Source organism: Eucalyptus grandis, chromosome 8 (genome assembly GCF_016545825.1).
Source record: "Eucalyptus grandis isolate ANBG69807.140 chromosome 8, ASM1654582v1, whole genome shotgun sequence".
NCBI lineage: Eukaryota > Viridiplantae > Streptophyta > Magnoliopsida > Myrtales > Myrtaceae > Eucalyptus > Eucalyptus grandis.
Genome location: NC_052619.1, coordinates 23,953,625 through 23,976,840, shown reverse-complemented (window position 1 = coordinate 23,976,840; position 23,216 = coordinate 23,953,625). Strand labels below are relative to the sequence as shown.

The 23,216-nt window shown below is 38.7% G+C and overlaps 2 protein-coding genes across 2 annotated transcripts; both read left to right on the top strand.

Moving 5' to 3' along the window:
- Nucleotides 1-7,529: 7,529 nt before the first annotated feature.
- On the top strand, nucleotides 7,530-11,404 carry LOC120287073 (probable esterase PIR7A). Its single transcript, XM_039299751.1, has 3 exons — nucleotides 7,530-7,904; nucleotides 10,335-10,451; nucleotides 11,114-11,404. The coding sequence occupies exons 1-3, from the start codon at nucleotides 7,530-7,532 to the stop codon at nucleotides 11,402-11,404; spliced, it is 783 nt and encodes a 260-aa protein (XP_039155685.1).
- A 3,983-nt stretch (nucleotides 11,405-15,387) lies between these two features.
- On the top strand, nucleotides 15,388-17,458 carry LOC104416767 (probable esterase PIR7A). The gene is made up of 3 exons (XM_010028115.3): nucleotides 15,388-15,765; nucleotides 16,900-17,031; nucleotides 17,168-17,458. The coding sequence occupies exons 1-3, from the start codon at nucleotides 15,388-15,390 to the stop codon at nucleotides 17,456-17,458; spliced, it is 801 nt and encodes a 266-aa protein (XP_010026417.1).
- The last annotated feature ends 5,758 nt before the right edge of the window (nucleotides 17,459-23,216 follow it).

Below are 23,216 nucleotides of genomic sequence, written 5' to 3'. Positions count from 1 at the left end.
AAATACTCAGTGGAAACTAGACAAGTTCTTGTCTTGGTGGATTATCAATTGAATGGTGTTGTATTTTAGGCTTGAATCTTTGTTGCAGTAAAGGCATAGTGAATGTCTTGGTTGAACTGAACCATATGAATTGTTAATGGTGTTGATTTTAATGGTTCCAAGCTTGAATTTGTGGCAACAAAAGTGTAGGGATGATTTGGCTAGATGGTGTGTTCGGTTGAGCCGAGAAGTAGAATCGTTAGGCTCGTATTTGTTATGACTTCATTTAGGATAAAACTTGAAACTACACAAAAGATTAAGTTATTATCACAATTCAATCTTGAGATCGTGAAAGAAATTCACGAAAAGGTATTATAAGGAAAGAAGTTAGATTTTCAAGTTACCGATGATGAAATAGTAAGATTTCATGGACACTTATGTATGCCTAACAATGAGGAATTAAAGGAGGAAATTTTGTCAGAGACACATAGAAGTAATTATAGTATTCATTTGAGAGGTACAAAGATATATAGAAACCTTCACCAACATTATCAGGTGGAACGGGTGAAGATTGGACATCCGTGAATGGAAATAGGAGTACATAATGACATTCTTGAATGGAAATAGGAGTACATAACGATGGGTTTTGTGCAAAGATTACCAAGGACATCTAATGGTCACGATTCTATTTGGGTAATAGTAGATCGGCTGACCAAATTTGCACATTTCCTAGCTGTACAAATGGATTACTCATTGGATAAATATGCAGAAATATATGTATATAAGGCAAATTGTGCGCTTACATGGAGCCCTTGTGATTATAACTTCGGATCAAGACTCAAGGTTTACATCCAATTTTTGGCAAAGTCTTCAAACTGCACTAGGGATCAAACTTCAGTTTAACACCGCCTCTCATCTACAGACAAATGGACAGACAAAAGAGTGATCCAAGTACTGGAAAACATCTTGAAGGCTTGCGTGATTAATTTTAAAGGTAATCGAGATGAGAAGTTGCATTTGATAGAATTCACATACAATAATAGTTTCCATCAGATCATTAAAATGGCCCCATTTGAGGCTCTGTATGGGCCATTTTAATGCTCTGTATGAAAGGACTTATAGGACCCTGTATGTTGGAGTAAGGTCAGTGAGCGAAAACTAATGCAGCCAAAATTAGTACAAGTTACCTCGGATGCAACAGGGATCATTAGGAGTCGGCTTAAGATGGCCCAAAGTCGAGAAATAAATAAATAAATAAAACTATGCAAATAAGCATAGAAGACCCTTGGAATTTAACTTGGGAGGTCACATATTCTTAAAAGTATCACCAATGAAAGGCATATCAAGATTTGGAAAGAAAGACAAGTTAAACCCGAGGTTCATTGGACCTTTTGAAATCCTCGAAAGAATAAGGGATTTGACCTATTGATTGGCGTTGCCTCCCAAGCTATCAAATCTACACAATGTCTTCCATGTATCAATGTTGAGGAAATATTAGCTCAACCCTACTCATATACTGGACCATGAGGCCATTGAAGTGGATGAGAAAGTAAAGTGCGTTGAAGAGCCAATGCAATATTGGACTAGAAAGAGCAAGTCCTTTGAACAAAAGTAATCCCACTCATTCCATTCATCAAAATCTTGTGGCGATACCATGACATGGAAGAAGCAACATGGTAAAGCGAGGACAAAATAAGGCAACGATATCCCCACATTTTCAATGGAAAGTAAGGAACTAAAATGGGGAGATTTGTGACATCTAGATTCTCATTAACAGAATAGCGAGCCTCGAATGTTTGACGATCCACGCTACATCATTGAACTTGTCACCGGATCACGCCATTTGTGCCTTCATCGCATCACAACAAGGACATGCTACCTTAACTCATACCTGTCACTAACGAGCCATTTTTGCCTCACTCGCAACGCGACCACATCTCCGCGACGCCAACTCAATGCCACGTTAGCCACAACATTGCCATCGAATGCTTCCGCCACCTCTGAGCAAACCACCGCACGGCCACCTACGCTCTTCATGCGACAATACCTCACATTCCACCGTCTTCTTTGCGTCGCTAATGGCCACGTCCGCCCACATGTCAAGTGCCTTGGATGCTGAGTCAACCAGCACCGCACCATTTGGTGCATCTCCCCTCGTAGGTAACAACCATCACAAGCGGCAGAAGGAGGAGACCAAATTTTAAAATTAAAATCAGCCCTTCCCTCCATTCATTCTCCCTTTAAAACTCCACCTCAGCATCTCCTCCTTCACGACCGAAGCTTCTCTTTCACTTTCTTTGTTTTCGCCATTACCGTCCTAGTTTCAGAGGCCCAACTCAACCAGCAAGAATGCCTTAGCTCAATCCTCGCTGTCTCGTGCCGTCACTTCAACGTGACATAGACCACCGAAGCACAGATTTCAGTTCGGGACTCTCCAACCACTATCCAAGGCATGACACCACTTAGGACCGAAGCAAGTGAATTACTACCATTTATACTACATAGGTTATTTCCGTACATCGAGGTTGATTTCATCGAGTTTTAGTTGCCTCGATTGAATTAGTGCTTGATTATGTTCATCCAAGTTTTCAAGATATTTGTGTTGTAAGTAGTTTTCATAATTTAGTACCTTGAGTATGTTAATATGTTGTTGAAATGCTGATCGTGGAGATTTAAGTGCATTTGAGTTTGAATATCGCAAATTGTGGATGGAATCCAGGATGTGATTACTTTAAGGTTCAATTTACTGTGCACGATGATTTTGCCAATTTTATATCGATTTTTGTGATACAAACTTGATGGGACTTTCTAACGAAAGTTGTGCATTTTGACTTGTTCTATGACATACTTAAAATTTAGATTTATCAGACTTTGTATGTGGAAAATATATTTCAAAAACTATGTGAGTCTGAAATTGTTTTTATAAGCCTTTTCCAGACCTGTGTTTAGTTTCCATTTTCTACCGAATTTTTGACAAACAATTTGGACTAGTGTCCTCATAAAAGATTTATACCACATCTTAAAACTATAATGTGAAATTTTTCCATGATTTTTGGAGTTCATTTAGATGTCCAAAATGCAATTTCCTTACCCAACTGCAATCTGGATTTGTGCTCTATTCTGATCCAAACTTCAGAAAATAATTGGAACCTGTACAAGCTAAACCGGACCCGGAATCCTTCATGAAAAACGTTTCTCGGAATCTCATACACGTTGAGTTAAAGTTTCATGATTTTTCAAACAAATTTGCTAGGTAAATGCCACTGATTTCAAAGGATGGGTGAACTGCCCTTTGACTGAATTTAGGACTTTGGAATTTCCCTTTTGCACTTGTCTTTTGGCGGATACTAAATAATCGACCATCCTACATCATTTTTTCTGGTTTTCAAATGAACAACGGATTGATGATTGGGAAATTGAATGGGTCTTTGTGTTTTAACTCATTGGACGACATGTTTCAATTGCATTATGGAATTGCTACACCATGGGATGAGTATGTGATTTGGGAATGCCATTAGTCCTTGGGACGACAATGCCTCAAATGTTAGAAGGGATGCTTGGAGGGGTAATCGGGTTCCTCCGAATGCCGGGGTATAACACAGTTCCCCCAGATGTCCTTGTGATGCCGAATGGGTGCAGGATGCCTAAAGGGTAATGGGTCCCCAGAAGATGGTGATAGTCAATTCACAGTAAAGATGATTAATTGCGATTTCAAATTTTATTCAACTTTAGTTGGGTTACTATTTTCAAAGGAAACGTTTTCCATTTATTATCCCGATTTTGAGAAAGGTTCTCAGGCAAGTTGACTTCAAAGCAGTCTTCTATATTCTATATTTAAACTTCCTCACGTGTACTATTATTGACACATGGGATATAGACTGGTTAGTAGTTTACTTGCTAAGTTTTGTGCTCACTTGTGATTGGTCATTATTTCTCATATCAGTAGTATTTTAGGAAGACTGGACCAAGATTTTGAACATATTGTGGGTGGGAGGCAGATGACATGGTACATATATAGTATCCAAGTCGGGATAATAAAGCTACTAGAGCTTTTAGGTGTGGTACTTAAGTAGTGGTTTTTTGCTTGTCCCTCAATGTACCCGACCCTATCTTTCGTAATTATGCATAGAACGATAAGAAACATGTAGAAATGGCAGCTAAATATGTGTTCGATACAATTGATAATGCATTATATTTATAATATTCGAGCATGATCAGTTCGAAAATGTCATTATACGTGGAGAAGAATAAGCACGTCTTGATGCTAGAGGGACCGGAGATTTTTGTGGACTCAACACGACTGCAACGAGAACAATTCTCACTATCGTAAGTGAGTTCACATGGAATCCAGCAAAGATATGAAATTGATATGACACTCATTCAACCCTCAAGAGAGCCTTTGAGGTCTTTAAATATACTAGGGTTTGCAACATCCCTCCAAATATAGAAAAAAAAAATCAAAACAATCATTTATTAATTTTTAATAAAAGATCCTCTACCCCATACAATGTTCTTTACCTCGACCAATTATTCATCGAAACCCCATTTTCACTAATCAACAATTGAGATTTATCGAATTACCAAGGTGTTGACACATAAATTTTGACTATCTATTTAGTTGACTTTTGCTTAAAAATTAGATATCAACCTTAGTCCATAGACAAAAATACTAGTTAAATCACATAAAAATTTTAGGTGCAATATAATATCGCATTGGAGTTAAAGGACTTAAGCAAGGGAGTTCTAAGCTTAATTTAATTTTTGAATTAAGCTGGCGAGACCACAAAATTTGGCCAAGCCTATTAAAAACCTATGTTGGTAGAGATTAGCGTGTGGATTACTAAAATTTGCGACGATTTAATTCTTTGATCAAGCTTGGGAATCAAAAGGTTATATATTGTAAAATTTTCGGCCACCAAAAGACAATAAGAAATATTATGGGTTCAGTCTATGGCCATGTTCACGGCAAGATGGAAAGAAAAGTAACCATATTTTTTCCCATACATGTGTATTAATTCCCTAAACGGCAAAAGGAATATGCACACTTGGAAAAGTTTAAATTATTTGCTTATTCAAGAATTGGCTTATAAGGGCACAAATAGTCCCTTAACTTTGGCACAAAGTGCAATATGTTGAACTTTAAATTCATCCAATGTGAATTCTCAACTTTAACCCAATGTCATCTCACAACTTTTAATTTGTTCATGTGATCTTTTGACTTCTGGTAAATTTGAATTTAGTCCTTAAATTGCATAAAAATGTTCAGTATAATCATTCTATTAATTTAAGTTCAGAAATAATATTGAACATTTTTATACAATCCAAGGACTAAATAAAGTTATCAAAAATCTAAGGACCACATTGAAAAAATTAAAAGTTTAAGAATGACATTATACATATGGCTAAAGTTTAAGGACCAACTTGAACAAATTTTAAAATTCATGAATCATGTTACACGTTAACCCAAGGGACCATTTGTCATTATCCTTTTGTGAAGGCTAAAGAAAGAAGACACCGTACAAAAAACACCAAAGGACTGCACAACACAATATACACGATCCATACACGTTTAAAGAGGGAAAATAACTCTTTCCTCTCCGCAGCCACCTGCATGCAACAAACTCCACGTGTTGCTCGTCTTTCCGACGAATGTTTGATCAACTCCTCAGTCCGATGCCACATAAATAATTTCGCTGCACTGCTGGCAGCTGCTGTCCGGCAACATCCTAACGTTGCGGCACCGCTGCTTTGTCGCGACCAGTCCCATCGCTGTGCACCAAGACTCCTGTCCAATTCCGACGCCATCCAACCACGCCCCGCTGTTTCACTCAAATATCATCACCACCGGCGAACTTCCTAGGTAACTTTCAGCGTCCTTGACTTTTTCTGTAGGTTTTCCGGCGACTAAATTTTGGGATCAACATCCTCGAACAGCACTTAAGTCCCCTATTAACATTTTTTCAGCAATCCCGGCATCCTGAAAGCCTACTATCGTGCGTCCCAGCTCAGCATAGCCAAGCGCCATTGCCGTCTCCTCACAGAGCTCACCTCCTTCGTCGTGGCGGTGAGCCTCTTTCTGCCCTCGCCGTTACCGCTCCATTGCCGGTTTAGCTTGCAGCTGGCCTTTTACTGGTTCCAGTTCGTGTCTCACCGGTCACCGTGATTCTCCTCCCCACCGGTCCCGTTTTGGAAACACATCTTCCGAATTACGTAACTTTCTGAACCCAATCCAATTACAATAATTCATTGCCTAATTTGCAATCACTGAAATCTCTCTCGATTTGCTTGAGAATTTATGCGTAATTCAAGTTAGGAAATTTCCGTTTTGAGTTGTGCATGAAAATTCGATATTTAAGAATTAAGATCGGGCTATCGATTAAATTTGTTTCCTATTTTAAGTTGAATGGAATATTTGAGTATGTAGGTTTAAATATTGCATGTTAGTAATTTAGTGAACTTTCTTATTTTGAGAATTCTAAAAAAAAACTGCATTCATATTAGAATAAATCGCATTCATTAGTTATTTCCTATTTTAGAATTGCATCTCTAGGAGCAATGTAGAAATTTAGGAAATTTCCTAATTTAAAATAGTATTTAATTTAAATTATTTCCTAAGCTCATACTTTAGGCAGTTCCCTATTTTAACTTTAAAAGAAAATCACAAAAATAACATGCATATAACATATAGAATTCGTTGCATCTATTATACACTTGCCATGTCACCATTATTGTCATGTCATCATTTGTCGCATCGTCATTGCAATGTCATCATGTCCATGTCATTTAGTAATTGCATTTTTAGGTGTACATAAGTTAAACACTTATCTTGTTATGATAATTCATATTAATTTTACTCGTCATCAAAATTAGATCTTACACTCATACTTTAGAAATAGATCGTATTTCATGGATTGCACATAGCCTAATTATTTATGGAAAATCCAAAAAGAATTCATTATCATTGCATTAGAAATGATGTTCACGCTAGGCATGATATTTTTATTATCACTTTACAGATATTTGTTAAGTTACTCATGGTAAGGTTATGCTTTGCTTTGCAATGCATTGAGGTTAAACCATATTTCTAGCAATTTATTTATGTATTCGTGATTATTGAGGGTTACAGTTTTTAGTACACACCCACATGAATGCCCATCACTTGTTAGTGGTTTAGGATTAAAATTAACGTTGTTAAAATAAGAGAAAAGGTACCCAAAAGGTTTCTAATCGACTTATAATAGATTAGTGCCAACCCTTAAATAAATTAGTTGCATGTTTTAAGTTGATTAAATTAAAACCTGAAAGTCGCAGTAGGTGTGGGGCTTGATTGACTCTGTGCTAAGTTTTTTGGTTTAGTAATCTATTAGTCTTCCTCTTGGTGATTCGCCTCCAGGAAGGTCGCAACACAAGGAAAACATCTATGAGATAGATCCAAAATCCCTCATTTAAAAAAAAAAAAAAAAAATTTGAGATAAGATCAGCATTACCTGGACAAAACATGAACCTATATTTGGAAACTCCAGCAGTGAAAGCAAGACTCATTTCTAGACATGGACAACAAGGAAACTCAGAGAGAGAAACACTTTGTGCTGGTCCATGGGGCTTGTCATGGAGCTTGGTGCTGGTACAGAGTGGCCACTCACCTCAAGTCCTCAGGCCACAAGGTCACTGCCTTGGATATGGCCGCTTCGGGGATCCATCCAAAGCAAGCTCAAGAATTGAATTCGATGGTGGAATATGTCGAGCCTCTCTTCGAATTCTTGGAGGGTCTTCCTGAAGAAGAGAAGGTGATTTTGGTAGGGCATAGCATGGGAGGGCTTGTCCTTTCAATGGCCATGGAGAGATTCCCTGAGAAAGTAGATGTTGCTGTTTTTGCAGCTGCTTTCATGCCTGGTCCTGAGCTCACTTTTCACTCCATTCAAGAGGTATGTTGTTGTCTCTCTCTCTCTCTCTCTCTCTCTCTCTCTCTCTCTCTCTCTCTCTCAGCAAGTCTATTTCTCGTGTGCTATACAATGAGACATACGGCAATACAGACTCGCTCTAGAGCTAGCTGGCGGTTAGGGAAAGGTTCTTGAAAATGTCCAACAATAGACGAGGCCGTGGAAAATGAACACAAGGGCAAGATTATTAAATGGACCGGATGTATGTACCAAAAAATAATGTGAAACATTGAGTCTACTAGATTCATGCGAAACTTTGATGTGGACTAACGGATAAATGGTCCAAATTCTTTTTGGGGGCATGAAATAATTTTTTAAATAGACATCGCCGTCGTCATCATGGATGCATGAGGATAAATATGTTAGGATTCGACGTGCAATCACAAGGAAATAGAGAGAAGCAAAAAAGATAATTCGATATACAAGATTTTATCTTGATTCACCATTAAATTAGGACTATGTCCAAAAGAGAATTTCACTATAATAAGCACCTCACACCTCTTTGTCACATCCTTCGATTACAAGAGAAAAAAAAATTATATATACCCCAATAGAATCACCATTGCGAGACCCTCTTGCCATTCTATCAATGAAGAGTATGAAGGGAAAAGTGTCAAAAAAGTTCTAAGAATATTACTTTTGTACCAAATTAGTCCCAAACCTTTTTTATGGCGTCAACTTGGTCCTAAACTGCCAATTCAACCATTTTGGCTAATTTTGCCCAGACAACGTTTATGTGGACATCGATTTGGCCTATGTAGTATGGTTGACGCTAACATAAACAACCTTTAATAATATTTTAATATTTATTTAATTTTTCTTTCTTTTTTTCCAGTTGTTTTTTTGTTCCTTTCTTCTTCCTCCAGCCAATCACTAGACCTCATCAGGCGACCAGAGGTGAAGGCTAGCAAGGTCGGGGAACCTCGCCAATGGCTGCCGAGGCTCGCCAAAGCCCGGTGAGGTCAACCTTGCCGACTCTTGCGTTTGACCAGTCACCAAGGTCTAGTAATCAATTGGAAGAAGGAAGGAAAGGAGAAAAAAGATATATAAATAAATAAATAAAAATATTAAAATGTTATTAAAAGTTGTCCATATTAGCATTGATTGTACTACATAGGTCGGCGAGTGTCCATGTCAGCAATATTTAACCAAAATTAGTCAAAATGATTGAATTGGCACTAGGTCAAAAGGTTTAGCACAAAATTGGAATCAATAAAAGATTTAGAATTAAATTGATACAACGTAATCGGTTTAAGACTTTTTCGACACTTTTCTCGGAGTAGGAACCACTCCCCAACAAAATCGCTACTTGTATTTTCATCAAAATAGAGAAAAAGAATAGCTACTAATAAATGTAAACATGGTGATCCTGAATACAATCTCTAGGGGTATTGTCCACATTAGCCTTTGGGATATTTGCATTGTAGATGATCTGTTGCGAGCACAAGCTCTTTATACCCATTGACTACATTTGGTTGTTTAGATTTGTAAGTAGAATAGAATTGGATAAGATAGGATATGAAATCCAAAAATTTTACTATATCATATTCAATATCTGGTGATTGTGGTAATAAAGTTAAATATATTTGCATCATATCATCTATATTATTTGGTATAAACAATGTGTCAATATACATAAACCAAATTTTTAAAAATTTTATCTTGACTGGTAAACGCAACCATAGAAAATTGCTCTTAGTGTTGCTAGCTGTTCAATACTTATGCCTTTCATTAAGAGGTCACTATTGTCATGCCAAGAACAACGTTAGTTTAAACAAAATGATAGGTTGAATGCAATATTATTAAAATGATGTAGATAGGTTCTTATTGACTGCTTGAATAGGACCACCTATTTAAATTTAATTATTCACGAATCCATCATTATCCACTTATCGATTTGTAAAGGAGTCTTCGCATATATCTACTGAATGTCTCAAGATCAAGATCAAGGGATTATAAACTTAAATAGAAAAGAAATGGGTTTTAGAGACTTAGAAAGACAAATAGAATGAGCACTATCATCAAATGGTAGGTATATAGTTTCTTAGGAGAGACCTAGGACAAAGACTACTTAATAGATTATCTATGTATGAAACAAGTAGTCAGTTCAATGTGTTTCTGATTTCGGCTTAATGTCCATTTGATGTCAAGTTATATAATCGCACAAATTAAATCTAGAATCGAGATCCTCTAAATTTAGAACGTTGTCGTTGATTATCTCCTTAGAAGATGACAATAAACTTATTGAGTCTTCAGTGGCTGATACGCATTCTCCTTTCATTATTCTATTTTTTTCCTTTTTCATTTTCCTTTCTAGTGGAAAAGACCTATGCAACGCCGATTGTATCGAAAGTGCTTTTGCACGACATTATTGAACGACTCTTTTAACTGTATTACCCCTGCGAGTCTATATAGCATGATCGCAGAGACTCGGCACGCGCTTCCAATGATGGCCATGCACAACCTCCCACTTTCATGTCATTTGGATATGATTTACTCTCTTCCAAGCTCTATCAACTCTCCCCACCTGAGGTTAGTGCCTGAATCTTCTTCTTCTTCTTCTTCTTCTTCTTTTTCCTTTCTGGGTTTCTCTATGAAAGACAATCATTTGCATCAGCACTTAGCAAATGGATAGATGACGTGAAAAATGTATTTATATGACAATGTTGCCTAGATTGTGGTTTGCTATGGGTCGAGGTAAGGAACTGGGCATAGTAGTGACAAAATGGGCCAATAATGCACTTTTTAACTCGAATTTGTTGGGCCAAGTCGTATGCGGTTGGTTCATAAACTAAGGTTGCGATTTGTTTTGAGGAATCGATCAGAATAACCCCCTTTATCATAGGAAGATAATAGTACGTTTTGTAGTTTTATTTCCTTCGAGATTACAACTTCAGGGCAATGTGTCAACTACAAAGTAATCAAATAGAGGAGTCACGAATCACACTCTACATGATTTTTATGAGTACAATAATTATATATTAGACTAGAGAACTACGCTACAAATCCTAGATTTATCTAGGTGTATGTTTGTCTCAATTTAATTATTATGTGATCGGAATGATAAAATCGGATTGTGATTCTCATAGGAGTTATCAGTGGTTAAGGTAAAAGTAATATACGACATCATTTAGTTTGAAATTTAACGCATGTACTTTGATTCGCTCCTGATGAATAATGTGCAAATGTCACAGGATTTGACTTTGGCATCCTACTTGGTGAGGCCATCTCGTCTGTTCCCTAATCAAGCGAAGATGATGGAGGAAGTAGCTGTGACGAAGGGCAAATACGGCATCGTCCGCCGGGTGTACATCGTGTGCGACCAGGACCTCATCATAACGGAAGGCTTGCAGAGATGGATGGCGGAGATGAACCCGCCAGATGAAGTGAAAGTGATCTCTGGGGCCGATCACATGGTCATGTTCTCTAAGCCACTGGAGCTTCATGATGCTCTTAAAGAGATTGCTGAACGTTATTGCCTTTGAGATCTGCGGCCATGCGAGTTCTCTCTATCACCATGAAAATAAAGTTGGATTGGTTTAAGGCATGGTTTGAATCATCGTATTTCCATGCAACATATTATAAGATTATTTGAGTTTGAACTTATACATATGCTTTTGAATTGGTGATCACATAAGTTTTCAAAATTGCAAGAATCGATGATCAAAGTAAGTTCAAAGATACGGTAATAATTTGTTGGAAGTTACTCAATGTTATTGCGAGTGAGCATGAAATCACTTGTCATTTGAGCAAGGCGTGGAAAAAAGCTTCAGTCATGACATAATCGAGAATCTGTTATCTCTTCATGCACCGGATTTCGTTTCTATATGAAGTGCATGGCCCTTGCGCTGCGCGAAATAGGGGTGTTGAGCCAACATCGATCACCATCGCATTTGTAGTATTCTTTATTGAAGATTCAACTCGAATTAGCTTCATCACGTGACACCTATACTGCTAAGGGCAGGTCCAAGAGGGGACCTAAATATAGGATAACGTCACGTGGACACTTGAGTTGTCTAATCTAATACTGATTAAAGAAAAAGACTTTTATGAGATACTGAATTCTTTAAGTAGATAATCAATTAGTGTCATAATAAACCTTTTCTTAACGGTACATGGTCACGAAATAAATTAAATTGAATACAAAAACATACCGTTTAGCAAACCGACTCATCAAATTTCCCTTCATTTGATTTTATTGTGGAAATTATTGACATTTACATGCACAGATACATAAGTTACCTTTTCTTGAAGTAAAATATGTGGAAAATTCCAAATACAGACTCGAGAATGGATCATCATCTCAAAAAAGGGGTTCGAGATAGACTTTGTTTGAAATATGGTCTAAGTTCGTCAGGCAACCAAATTTTCATCGGCGGACATTTTCCAGGAACTAGAAGATGCGCAATTTTATCCAAAATTTATAATTGAATGAAAAACAAAGAAAACCACCAAATTAAATTGATTAGATCCTTCCTTTTCAATTTCTGCACGTTTTTCTGGTTCTTCCTCAGATTTCTTCTTCCTTTGTTGCTGCTCAAGCAAATCACTTTCGCCCGATCCTCATTAATCCTTGAAAGCTTCAGTCCATCGTCCACCGTGTGGACTCCAATTTCACATGGAAAATTATCAAAAAAAGTAATAAATTTATTACAATTGTACCAATTCAATCCTAAACTTTTTTTTTTTATCAATTAAGTATATTCAATTCAATCCTAAACTTTTATTTTTATCAATTAAGTCTATTCGGTCAATTTTGACCGATTGACACTATGATGTGGACTAGTTTTAATAATATTTTACTTTGTTTTGAATTTTTATTTCCTCTTCTTTTTCTTTTTTTTTTCTTCTTTGCCCGCAATGATCGGCAAGGGTTGCCACCCTCACTCTGCCTTGCCCGGATCAAGGCGAGGCCCGAGGGCCACGTACGAGATGGCTTTGCTAAGATTTGGGCAAGGCCAGCCTCGCCATAGCCTTGCCAACTTTAGGTGAAGGCGACCTCGCCTATGGCTAGTGAGGCCATGGCAAGGTTGGCCTTGCCAAGATCTAGGCAAAGCCACCTTGCTAACCATTATAGGCAAAGAAGCAAAATCAGGGAGAAGAGAAAAAAAATCAAAATCAAAATCAAAATCAAATAATAATAATAATAATAATAATTTTATTAAATATTATTTATGTCAAGACAGTCGGATGGCGGGCACTAGCTGTCATCTATGTCAGAGCCAGTCTGCCAAAATTGATCGGATAGACTAAATTGACGCAATTACAAAAGGTTTAGGATTGAATTTACCAAAAAAAAAAAAAAGGACTAGCACAATTGCAATAAGTTTAGAACTTTCTTGATAATTTTCCCAATTTTATATCTCCAGCCTTGCAATCTCAATAGGTGACGCTCAGCAACGACAAAATCGAACAATAATGAAGTGGTCAAGGAAGGCGTTCGGCTACAATAAGCTCTGGACCTCCGGTTTAAGTACGATGGAGAAAGTTCCACGGAATATAGTCAATTCAAGACAAACGTGATTCGAAAAAAGGGGGCAGCAAAGTTTTCTTCACGCGTCTGCACGAGGAGGCCAAATAAGAGAATATGTTCATGGGGCCAGAGTCAACACTTTGACTCTGAGAACACGCACGCGCGCGCGCACACACAAGTACTTCATGCGTGAGTTTCTTTTCTTACCCGCTAAAGAAACGGAAAGTACGCCTCCCACGTGAAGGCTAAAGTGATGGTGGGCCTAGGTCAAAGTTTGACCTGGGCACACGTATAAAACAGAAAGTTTTTTTTTGCAGGTCTTTCTTTCCTTCTTTTCGTAAGAGAAGTTGTGGCTGAAACCCTACGAGAAAAAGGAGCCGCACGTTGTCAAGCTGAAGCGCGATCAAAAAGAAGAACGCAAATTCTTACGTATGTGAACTAGGCATACGTAGAGTGTTGTATTTTGAGCTTGAACACGCGATAATTTTATGTCATAAGTTTATACCAAGTAAGTTATTTATTTATAAATACTTTGAGTATAGAGTTAAATCTAGGTATGGGAAACACTTGAGCGTTTGAACGATTGTAAACTCTGATTCTCCGATTATAGTAGATTATTTGTTGCTGGCTCTCCCCATGGATGTAGGTACTAATACTCGGACCGAACCAGGTAAATTTCTTGTGTCCTTATTATTTCTCGTTTATTTCTCTAACGATTTTGCGTCGACATAAATTGCAAGATCCTGTCGTTTCCGCGTATTATATCCGAACAACAATAGATTTAGGACTTTTTTATGCTTTTCCCAATTATTTACAACACAAATTCCTAAAATGAGATAAATAAGGTAAAAATAAGAAATATGTAAGGATAAACATTTATTTAGACTAATGACAGTATTATGCTCTACTTCCATTGCCGAAAGGAAGACCGTTCGAGATGACAATTTTCAATGACTTCATTGTGCTGATTATTCCCATACTAAAATATAATTAGATCAGTTTATAGGATTATTTTAAAATTAAGGTAATTGCCTGCCTTCAATTGATTGCATCTAAGTAAATTATCCATATTCAGTACTTGACACATGATTGTATTCGTTAATTTCTACAATGATGTGTTCTTTTTGTAACATCTACCGAACATTATGTTAGCTCAACGTGGAGATGTTGCCTCGGATTCTTTTAGTTTAGCAGGTACAAAGAAAGGTCTTTTTGACCTTTTCCTCCCTTTGGGAGGGAAGTGCCTTGACATAAAGTTGGAGCTTAGCTAGAAGTAGGAAAACGTCTCGACTTGAGCAAACCGAGCATGATACTCCTTGGAGAAGTGATATTTCTCATTCTATTTAATACCAAGTGACGCAATTATAGACTATGCTTGTTCGGTTTAAGTATCCTCTCTTGAAAATTAACAGGAAAAAAGCAGCTAATGAAGAAATTATATCGCTAATGAGGTGAAGCAAGCTAAACACTTTTTCGAGTAAACTGATTGGGTGGGTTGTTTGGAAGACAAGGATGCTAGATTGTAAGTTGTAAATAATTGGTGAAATGGATATTCCTAATGCAAAGATTCTCCCATATTATTCCAATAAAAACACTTGGTTGTGAATCATTCGTCGTTGTAGTGTTACCAAATTTGTTTTACACATTAATTTTCAACGCGAGTAGTTTCATTCATATAATTTTGGAAAAGTCAGTGATCGTTGTTATAATCTTCTGTGCATATGGTCCAACTTTGAAAAGAACAATTTGGCAGTGATCCAAAAGTAGCATCGAAAGCGATATCTATTGGAAGTAAAAAGGGAAACGCAAATGCGCCAAAGAACTATGAATAATGGCCGGTCGTTAAAATTTCATGCACGACCCTTCAGAGCTAGAGAATTAAAAAAAAAAAAAAAAAAAAGGAAAATAAAACCTTCAATATTCTTGAAGCTCCTAGTAAAACTCCCAAAGTGAAGGCAAAGCCTATCAGAGGCCTAATCTGACCCGGTACTACACATGGATATCAGGGGAAGTGAGAGAAAGAAGCACTTCGTGCTAGTCCATGGGGCTTGCCACGGAGCTTGGTGCTGGTTCAGAGTGGCCACCCTCCTCGAGTCCTCAGGCCACAAGGTCACTGCCTTGGACTTGGCTGCTTCAGGGGTCCATCCAAAGCAACCCCAAGATTTGGAGTCCATTGCGGAGTATGTGGAGCCACTTTTGGAGTTCTTGGGGGGGCTTGGTGAAGGAGAGAGGGTAGTTCTGGTAGGGCATAGCATGGGTGGGCTTGTCCTATCAATGGCCATGGAGAGATTTCCGGAGAATATAGCTGTTGCTGTGTTTGCTGCTGCTGTCATGCCTGGCCCTGACCTTACCTATCACTCCATCCTTGAAGAGGTATCTCTCTCTCTCTCTCTCTCTCTCTCTCTCTCCACATAATGTCTACCGAGTGCTATGTGAACTAAGGAAAAAAGTGCAATATACTCTGAGATGAAGATGTTAAAATACTTAGAAGTACAAAAAAGAAGTCGTCCTTCTTGCGGTTGCATCATCAGTTAGAAAGGAAAGATCGACTGATGAGCAGTATCATTAAGATTAGCATAAAATTTTCCATTCCAAGTAACTATGTTTCTCTTGATAATAATTTAGTTAAAGGAGCTTTCAAATTAAGCAAACAAGTATAATTGGTTGGTTCAGTGCGGGACTTAATGCGATATAAAGTATTATGAAGCTGTTATCTCGACGTGCTTCTTGCCATATCGCAGTTGAGATTATTAAGTAATCTAAATATGTGATGGCTACAAAAGATTACGCCCAAATTGGAGAGGAGAGGCCAGCCGCTAACTGATAAGAACTAAAATACTACCATCTCACAAATCTTTTATGTGGCACTCAGTTTGATGTCATAACTTTTCAGTCGCTCATTTAACTTCTTAGCTTTCAAATTTCATTCATTCAAGTTGTTTTAATGACTTAGACAACTTAGATCGTCAGAAATGGTGATGTGACCTTTTGTTACTAATAAGATTGCTGCTATTTGTTTTTTTTTTCTATGTCATTTATTTTTCCAGCGATAAAGTGATTGGTGTAACTCAAACGAACGTTAAATTGAAATTTAAGGAGCTTAAAGAAATTATCAAAAGGTTGTGATACTAAATCAAGAGCCATGTAAAAGAACTGGAAGTTCGGATGTACTTTTTCACTTCATGATGTTGAGGTGCTGTGCAACGCCAGAAAGAGGACCCAAACAAATGCAATGACTTCGTTTCCTGAGGATTGTCTATAATAGCAAATAGCTTTCTTTTTTTTTTTTTGGTCGTACTATAACACCAAATAGTTCAGTCGTTGATATTGAAGCTCAATCATTATATGTACGTAACCATGTGATCGAGATATATTACTTGTTCACGCATCTCCATCATTCATTGCATTTACCTTTTTGTCATATTGTAACACGTAAATATATGTATATGTATATATTTATTTGCATCATGCTCATTGATGTTACATTATCTTTTCGTATGATCATAGCATTCTCGCAGAGTGGAATATAATATGGATCCAATGTACCGGTTTGATGATGGCCCTGAACAGGCTCCAACCTATATATCTTTTGGTTACAACTTCCTGGCTTCTAAGGTCTATCAACTCTCCCCACCTGAGGTCAGTTCACCTATTTTTTTTTAATTTTCATAAAATTATCAACACTGAAAATTTGTTAAAAGTAATTAGTACACAAGAAATGAAATGGCTATATAAATTAGAGCTTATCTCAATGCTTTTCTTTTCCTGTTCGAAGGACTTGACATTAGCGTCCTACTTAGGGAGGCCATTTCGTCTCTGTCCTGATCAAGACAAGATGAAGGAAGAAATAGCAGTCACCAGAGGCAAATATGGCTTGGTTCGTCGAGTTTACATCGTGTGCGACCAGGACCTTCTACTAATGGAAGGCTTGCAGAGATGGATGGCGGAGAGGAACCCGCCAGATGAAGTAAAGGTGATCTCGGGCTCGGATCACATGGTCATGTTCTCTAAGCCACTAGAGCTCTGTGCTTCCCTTGAAGAGATTGGGCGACATTACTGTTCTTGAGATTTGCTATAGCCCATATGCCTTTTATCATCACATGGAGAATAAGGTTGATGAGGGAAAAGTAGGTTTGTTTCTTCAGGAAAATATAAAATTGTGTTTTTTTGGGGGGGATGATTTAATAATGTCGAGGGATTGGCTTTTACCTTCAATATAAACATAATAACACCTATTCTAGCAGTCGAGCATTTGCAGGTCAGAACTGATTGCTCGGCTCGTTAAATGCTATTAACGGGATCTTCGTTATCCTAAACAAGCGCTTTGTTGTAGGAGATCGACCCACTTACCCATTTTAATCTTTGATGACGAATTCCCATCTCGGGTGGTAAACCTTTATGCTTTTTAATTGGTCAGTATTGACACTTAAATTTTACCATTTTACTTAAAACTTAATAACATACAAATTAGGAATTAGTCGCTAAAAAAAAAAAAAAAAAAGAAAACAAAAGAAAACAAAAAAAAAAAAAAAAAAAAAAGACAACAAAAAGAAAAACACAAAAGAGGACATGAGAGGGGCCGGGTTGGGCCGAATTTGGCCTAGGCCCAACCCGGCCCTCCATTTTTCCTCTCTCTTGTGCGCGCCTAGCCCATTTCTCTTTTGGCCCGGCTTGTGCTTGTCTCTTCTTTTCCTTTAGCCGTCAAGACTCCGAAACCCTATCTCAGAGAGGGAGGAGGGGGGGAGACCAAAACCAAAAACATAGTGCTACAGGAAGACAAAAAAAGAGAGGCGCGAGCCGGGGGAGAGAGTGAAACTGGAGAGAAAAGTAGGAGAAGAGTACTCGTGGAAGTGAGCCAAGGAGCCAAAGACCTCCCGGAATGTCCCGCCGCCACCGTTGAGCCGCCGACTGCCTCCAACCCCGCCGGGACCTAAGTAAACCTTTTACCGAACACTTGGCATGTAGCTTTTGAAGTCGAGCTGGCCAGAGCTCGTTCCGTCCGTTTCAGGCAAGCTCCAACCTCCCTAGGTCCTCAGCTAGGTCCCTATTTATTGTTGGTCGCTTTCTAAGAGTCTAAGGTTCACCTTGAGTCTCGATTAGACCCGAAGCTTCTTAGTTCGTGTGTGTATGCCACCTGCTTGCCGAAAATCCCAACCGAAACCTCAATCTTCGTTCCTCTGTCTACAGCTCCAGCAGGGTTGTTAGGCTGCCGGAGGGGACGCCGTCGCATGGTCGGAGGAAGAACATCGTCCTCCCCCCAACTGAGGCAGTGCCGTCGTGCCCTGGCTAGAGAACCGCCCATGTCGCAAGGCGTCGCCTCCTCTGGTAGCGACTGGGTAGTCGTAGGCCAGAAGGGGGGTAGAGATCTGGCCCATTCGGCCTCTCTCATCCCGCAAGCCAACAACCCAAAACTGGTTTGGGTCGTGGGCTGCGGGAGCCTTTTTCAAAGGGTTAGGCCCATCGATCGGGCCCAATCCGCGTTCAATTCAAGGCCCCACAGGTCGGGCCTTGCCTTCTTCGGGCCGATCCGTCCCCCCCCAATGGGACCGAACCGGGTCGGGTTGGACGAGGACCGGACCCGATCGGGTCCAAAAAAATATTTTATTATTTTTTAAAAACAATTTCGAAAATAAAAAATTTAAAAATTAAATATTTTTAAAAATTAAAAATATTTTAAAAATCAAAATTTTCGAAAATTCAAAATGATGGGGTTTGGTTAGGAATTGCTACGTTTTACATTTTTAGTGTAATTAGACCTTTATTTGCTCGTATATTAATTATTTCGCATGTTTAATTTGCATATCTAATTATGTTTAATTACATGTATTTAATTCTATTGTAATTAGGATCTTGATAGATATGATTATTATTTTAATGATTGCGTACCCGCATGATCACCTCACATGTTAGTGGATAAGCATAAAATCAATCCAAACTGTCTGACAAAAATCATTTTGTTAAAATGAACAAGATTAGGTACTGAAAGCACACTAATTAACTGATTAGTGTAATCAAGTCCCCAACCCTAGATTCTCTGGTTGCGTAGGAAGTGAGGCACGCTCACATGCCTCACTTGGTTTCTAGCCGACCCCAATAGGCTAGTGGCGACTCCTTTTGTGCAAAATTCCTAAAAATATACCAATATCACGCGGGATATGGGCTTGGGAGAGCCCATGCCTAATCATGGGCCTTAGGCCCGTCCTTTAGGCAATACCCTGAAAGTTGTTCCTTCCCCCCGAGGGTAGGTCGCGACAGTCAGTACAAAGACTTTTATTCTCGAAGAACAAAGTCAAGGGTTTTGTTATAAGCAACGGGAGATTTTCCATTCATCCACAAGTGCTCTTGTACACTATTTATTCTCTCTATTGTTGATCGTGTGAATGATTATTTTATTTAAGTACTAGCTAAATACATCAATGGTTGATATTATGTCACGCCCTGATTCTCGGGCACGCACCTATCCTTGACTTGGTCAATATAATAGCGACGTCCCAGGACGCATCGCCAACCCATTCTTTTTAATACGCATACGGAAGCATATAATTAATCCCCAAACAATAAAACAATGGGATAGAAAAGTAGGACTATATTTTTCGAACATGAAAAACCATAACCATACTTTTATACAATACAAACCACATAGTATATATTCCATTACCCAAAAAAAAAAAAAAACCACATAGTATATATTACAATACTATTCACGAAGTCTAATCTATCACACATCAGATCCCGACTTAAGGTTTGCAAAACGGGGTGAGGTCTCAGTCTTCATCCGGGTCATACTCTGGGTCATCCTCGGGATTCTCTTTGAACTCCTCCTTTGGTTCCTCACCAGGGTCCTCCTCTTCTGATTCTTCCTCCTCGGGTTCCTCCTCCCAATTCTCCTCTAGGTATATCTCTTCTTGATCAATCCCTTCTTCTGGCATACTCTAGTTGGAGTCTACTGCTAATTATTTGGGAGAGTTGGTGTCACCCTCGAGCTTGGGATCTCTAGCATCAATCACTGCTCCATCCTAGGGATCTACCGTTCCTTCTCCGAACACTTCCTCTAAAACGAATAGAGATACATCACCTTCTGGTATGGGACATTCCATTCGCCCATCATGATACTCACGGTACCACAACCAATATTTGTGAGGCCTTAGGTCATCTTTACCCAAGTCAACCCAGATTGTCAACTTAACCATGAGATACTCTAGTCCTTCTGGATTAAGGCATATCGGGAAGTGAGTTTCTATCTCAATGACTTATTCGGGTATACCAAAGTGCATGGGAGAACGAGGATGTGGAGGTGTTGCCATCTAGGGACCTGAAATGTGATCCTACAACCAGGATGAAACTACGTTTCAGCGAGTTCTACCCCCAAAACCCGATTAGAACGCTAATACACTATAGAGGCTGCCTAAGCACAACACGAGTCAGAGGAATTACATTAACCTCGGTTCCATTCCTACAAGTCAGTATATATATCAAATATACACTATCACATCATATCACTAAATCAGATCGAATCATTGATCAATTGACCTAGTCGATTACATGTCAAGCAGACCATTTTCTGGTCATTTCAATCCATACTATTCATTTTCCCATACGGTATATATCTAGTCACCGAGCCACATGTATTCTCTAAGACAACATTATTAGTCATCAAGTCATGTGCAGTTTCTAAGGCGACATGTGTAGTCACCAAGCCCCGTGCATTCTCTAAGGCGACGTACTTAATCACCGAGCCATGTGCATTCTCAAAGGTGATATACCAAATCGCCGAGCCACGTGCATTCTCTAAGGTGACGTATAAGGTGACGTACTAATCACCGAGTCATGTGCTATCCATAGGTGATTTATTTAATCTACGAGTCACGTGCATTCTCCAAAATGACACTCTAGGTCTCTGAGCCACGTATTACGACTCTCTTTCTCATTACTTTATATTAAATCCATAGGTCACGTGCATTCTCCAAGACGACCTTCTTGGTCTCCAAGCCACATAATACAACTTTCTTTATCACCACTTTATACAACCTATTAAAATATTAATGGCGCTGTAAATCCACGTTTGGTCATTTCCAATCAATTGCTAAAATTGAACAACTTAGGAATAAAATCCCAAAATCATATTTAATTCAATTCAATACAAATCAACGCTCAAATAATTAAACGGACTGCACTACGATAATCAACATAAAATTTCGATTGTTAGCTATCCCTGCCTAATTTCTAGAAAATAAATAATTAATTAATTAATTTCAAAATTCATTAAATAAATACAATAAATCCAATTTAGGTCCGTAATGCCTAATTGAAAGCCGAGATGAGCTCAGAAAATTACCAAAACTCATTCAATAAATAATAGAGCTTGTCTAGTTGCTAATTACACTAACTATTCGCCTAACATGCATAGGTAAATCCCTAATTTAATTATTCTAATCTAATTTATCCACATAATTGCACTTAATTAAATCTAATCACCCTAAGCATCATTAGCATACTAATGAGGGATTAGTGAACAAAACTCACTCGTTTAACAATCCGTTCAGATCGAAACGTCGAGAATGCGACGGGGACCAACTTTTCTAAAGGCAGGCCTAGAATCTGAGGCCCGAAAACACCTCAAAACAGCCTTGGAAGTAGCTGTGAAACCCACTTTTCTGCTTGCTGGAAAGTGCTACAAAACAAAAGGAAAACAAGGTTCAAATGGCGGCAAGGCTCGAGGATGGGCAAGCGGCGGTTGATGAGTTGAACAGAAGTCACAGCAAGCTTCCTCAACCTCTCACGATGGCTGGACAGTCCCTCAACCACACAAACAGGAGATGGAACAGTGGTGGTTAGACAGCATGAGGGAGGCGGCAAGGCGAGGCTCAAGTGCGGGCAGCGGCATGCGACTTGAGCTTCGGCGAAGGGCGACAACATGCAGCGTGGATGGTAGCTTGCTGGCTGTCTTTAGCTACTTCTGGTGGTGTCGTACAACAAGGAGGGACAGAGAGGAGGCCTTGGACGGTGGATGAAGGAGAGAGAGGGAGATAGGATAGAGATGAGGGGACCAAGGGCTCCACAAAGTCAAAATTTCTACACCATTGCCTTCCTTGACCATTCTTGGCCATGCACCCCTCCTTGGCTATCCAAAGGCCACTAAGGCTCACCTTTGGACATGTGAAATGGTCCATTTTGCTAGGCCATGGGGGGAGTTACGAATTTTAAGGTTTTGACTTCAATTGAACTTAATTCCTTCACAAACCAACCTCATATGGCCTTCACAAAAATCAATTGGCACCTCAATTATCGAATTGATAATTTTCCTCACTTATATATCCATCGTGCTTCCCAAATTTGCGATCAAAGACAATCTCGGGCTTTTTCTGAACAAAAACGGTCCTACACCAACTTTTTCCCAAAAAGTCTCAGGTTGCAGAAAAATCTTCTGAGACTAAGTCAACGTTCCTAGAATATATTGTTACATGACACGATCTTTGATTTCTGAAATTGAACTTGAATTCGCGGTTAATTTCCATTCGATGCATTTTTAATGTGATCTAGGCTACCAAGTAGTTTTTAGAAATTTTTGTGCGAATGACCCGTAGTCAATTTTTTTCGAGCTACAATGAACCCACTCGACTCAATGGCTGGGGGAAGGGAGATGATGTAAAGGTACTAGGTTGGAGGTGGCTGAAAGAAGATTAATTGCCGTGCTCATTGCTCAACGACAGCAAGATGACGGTAGAAGGCCAAGTGACAATTGGAGTGAGGGTTTTCATGTTCAAAGATAAATATTCGCAGCCCAATGATTAAATTTTGTCGAAAGAGATTAAAAACTGAATCAA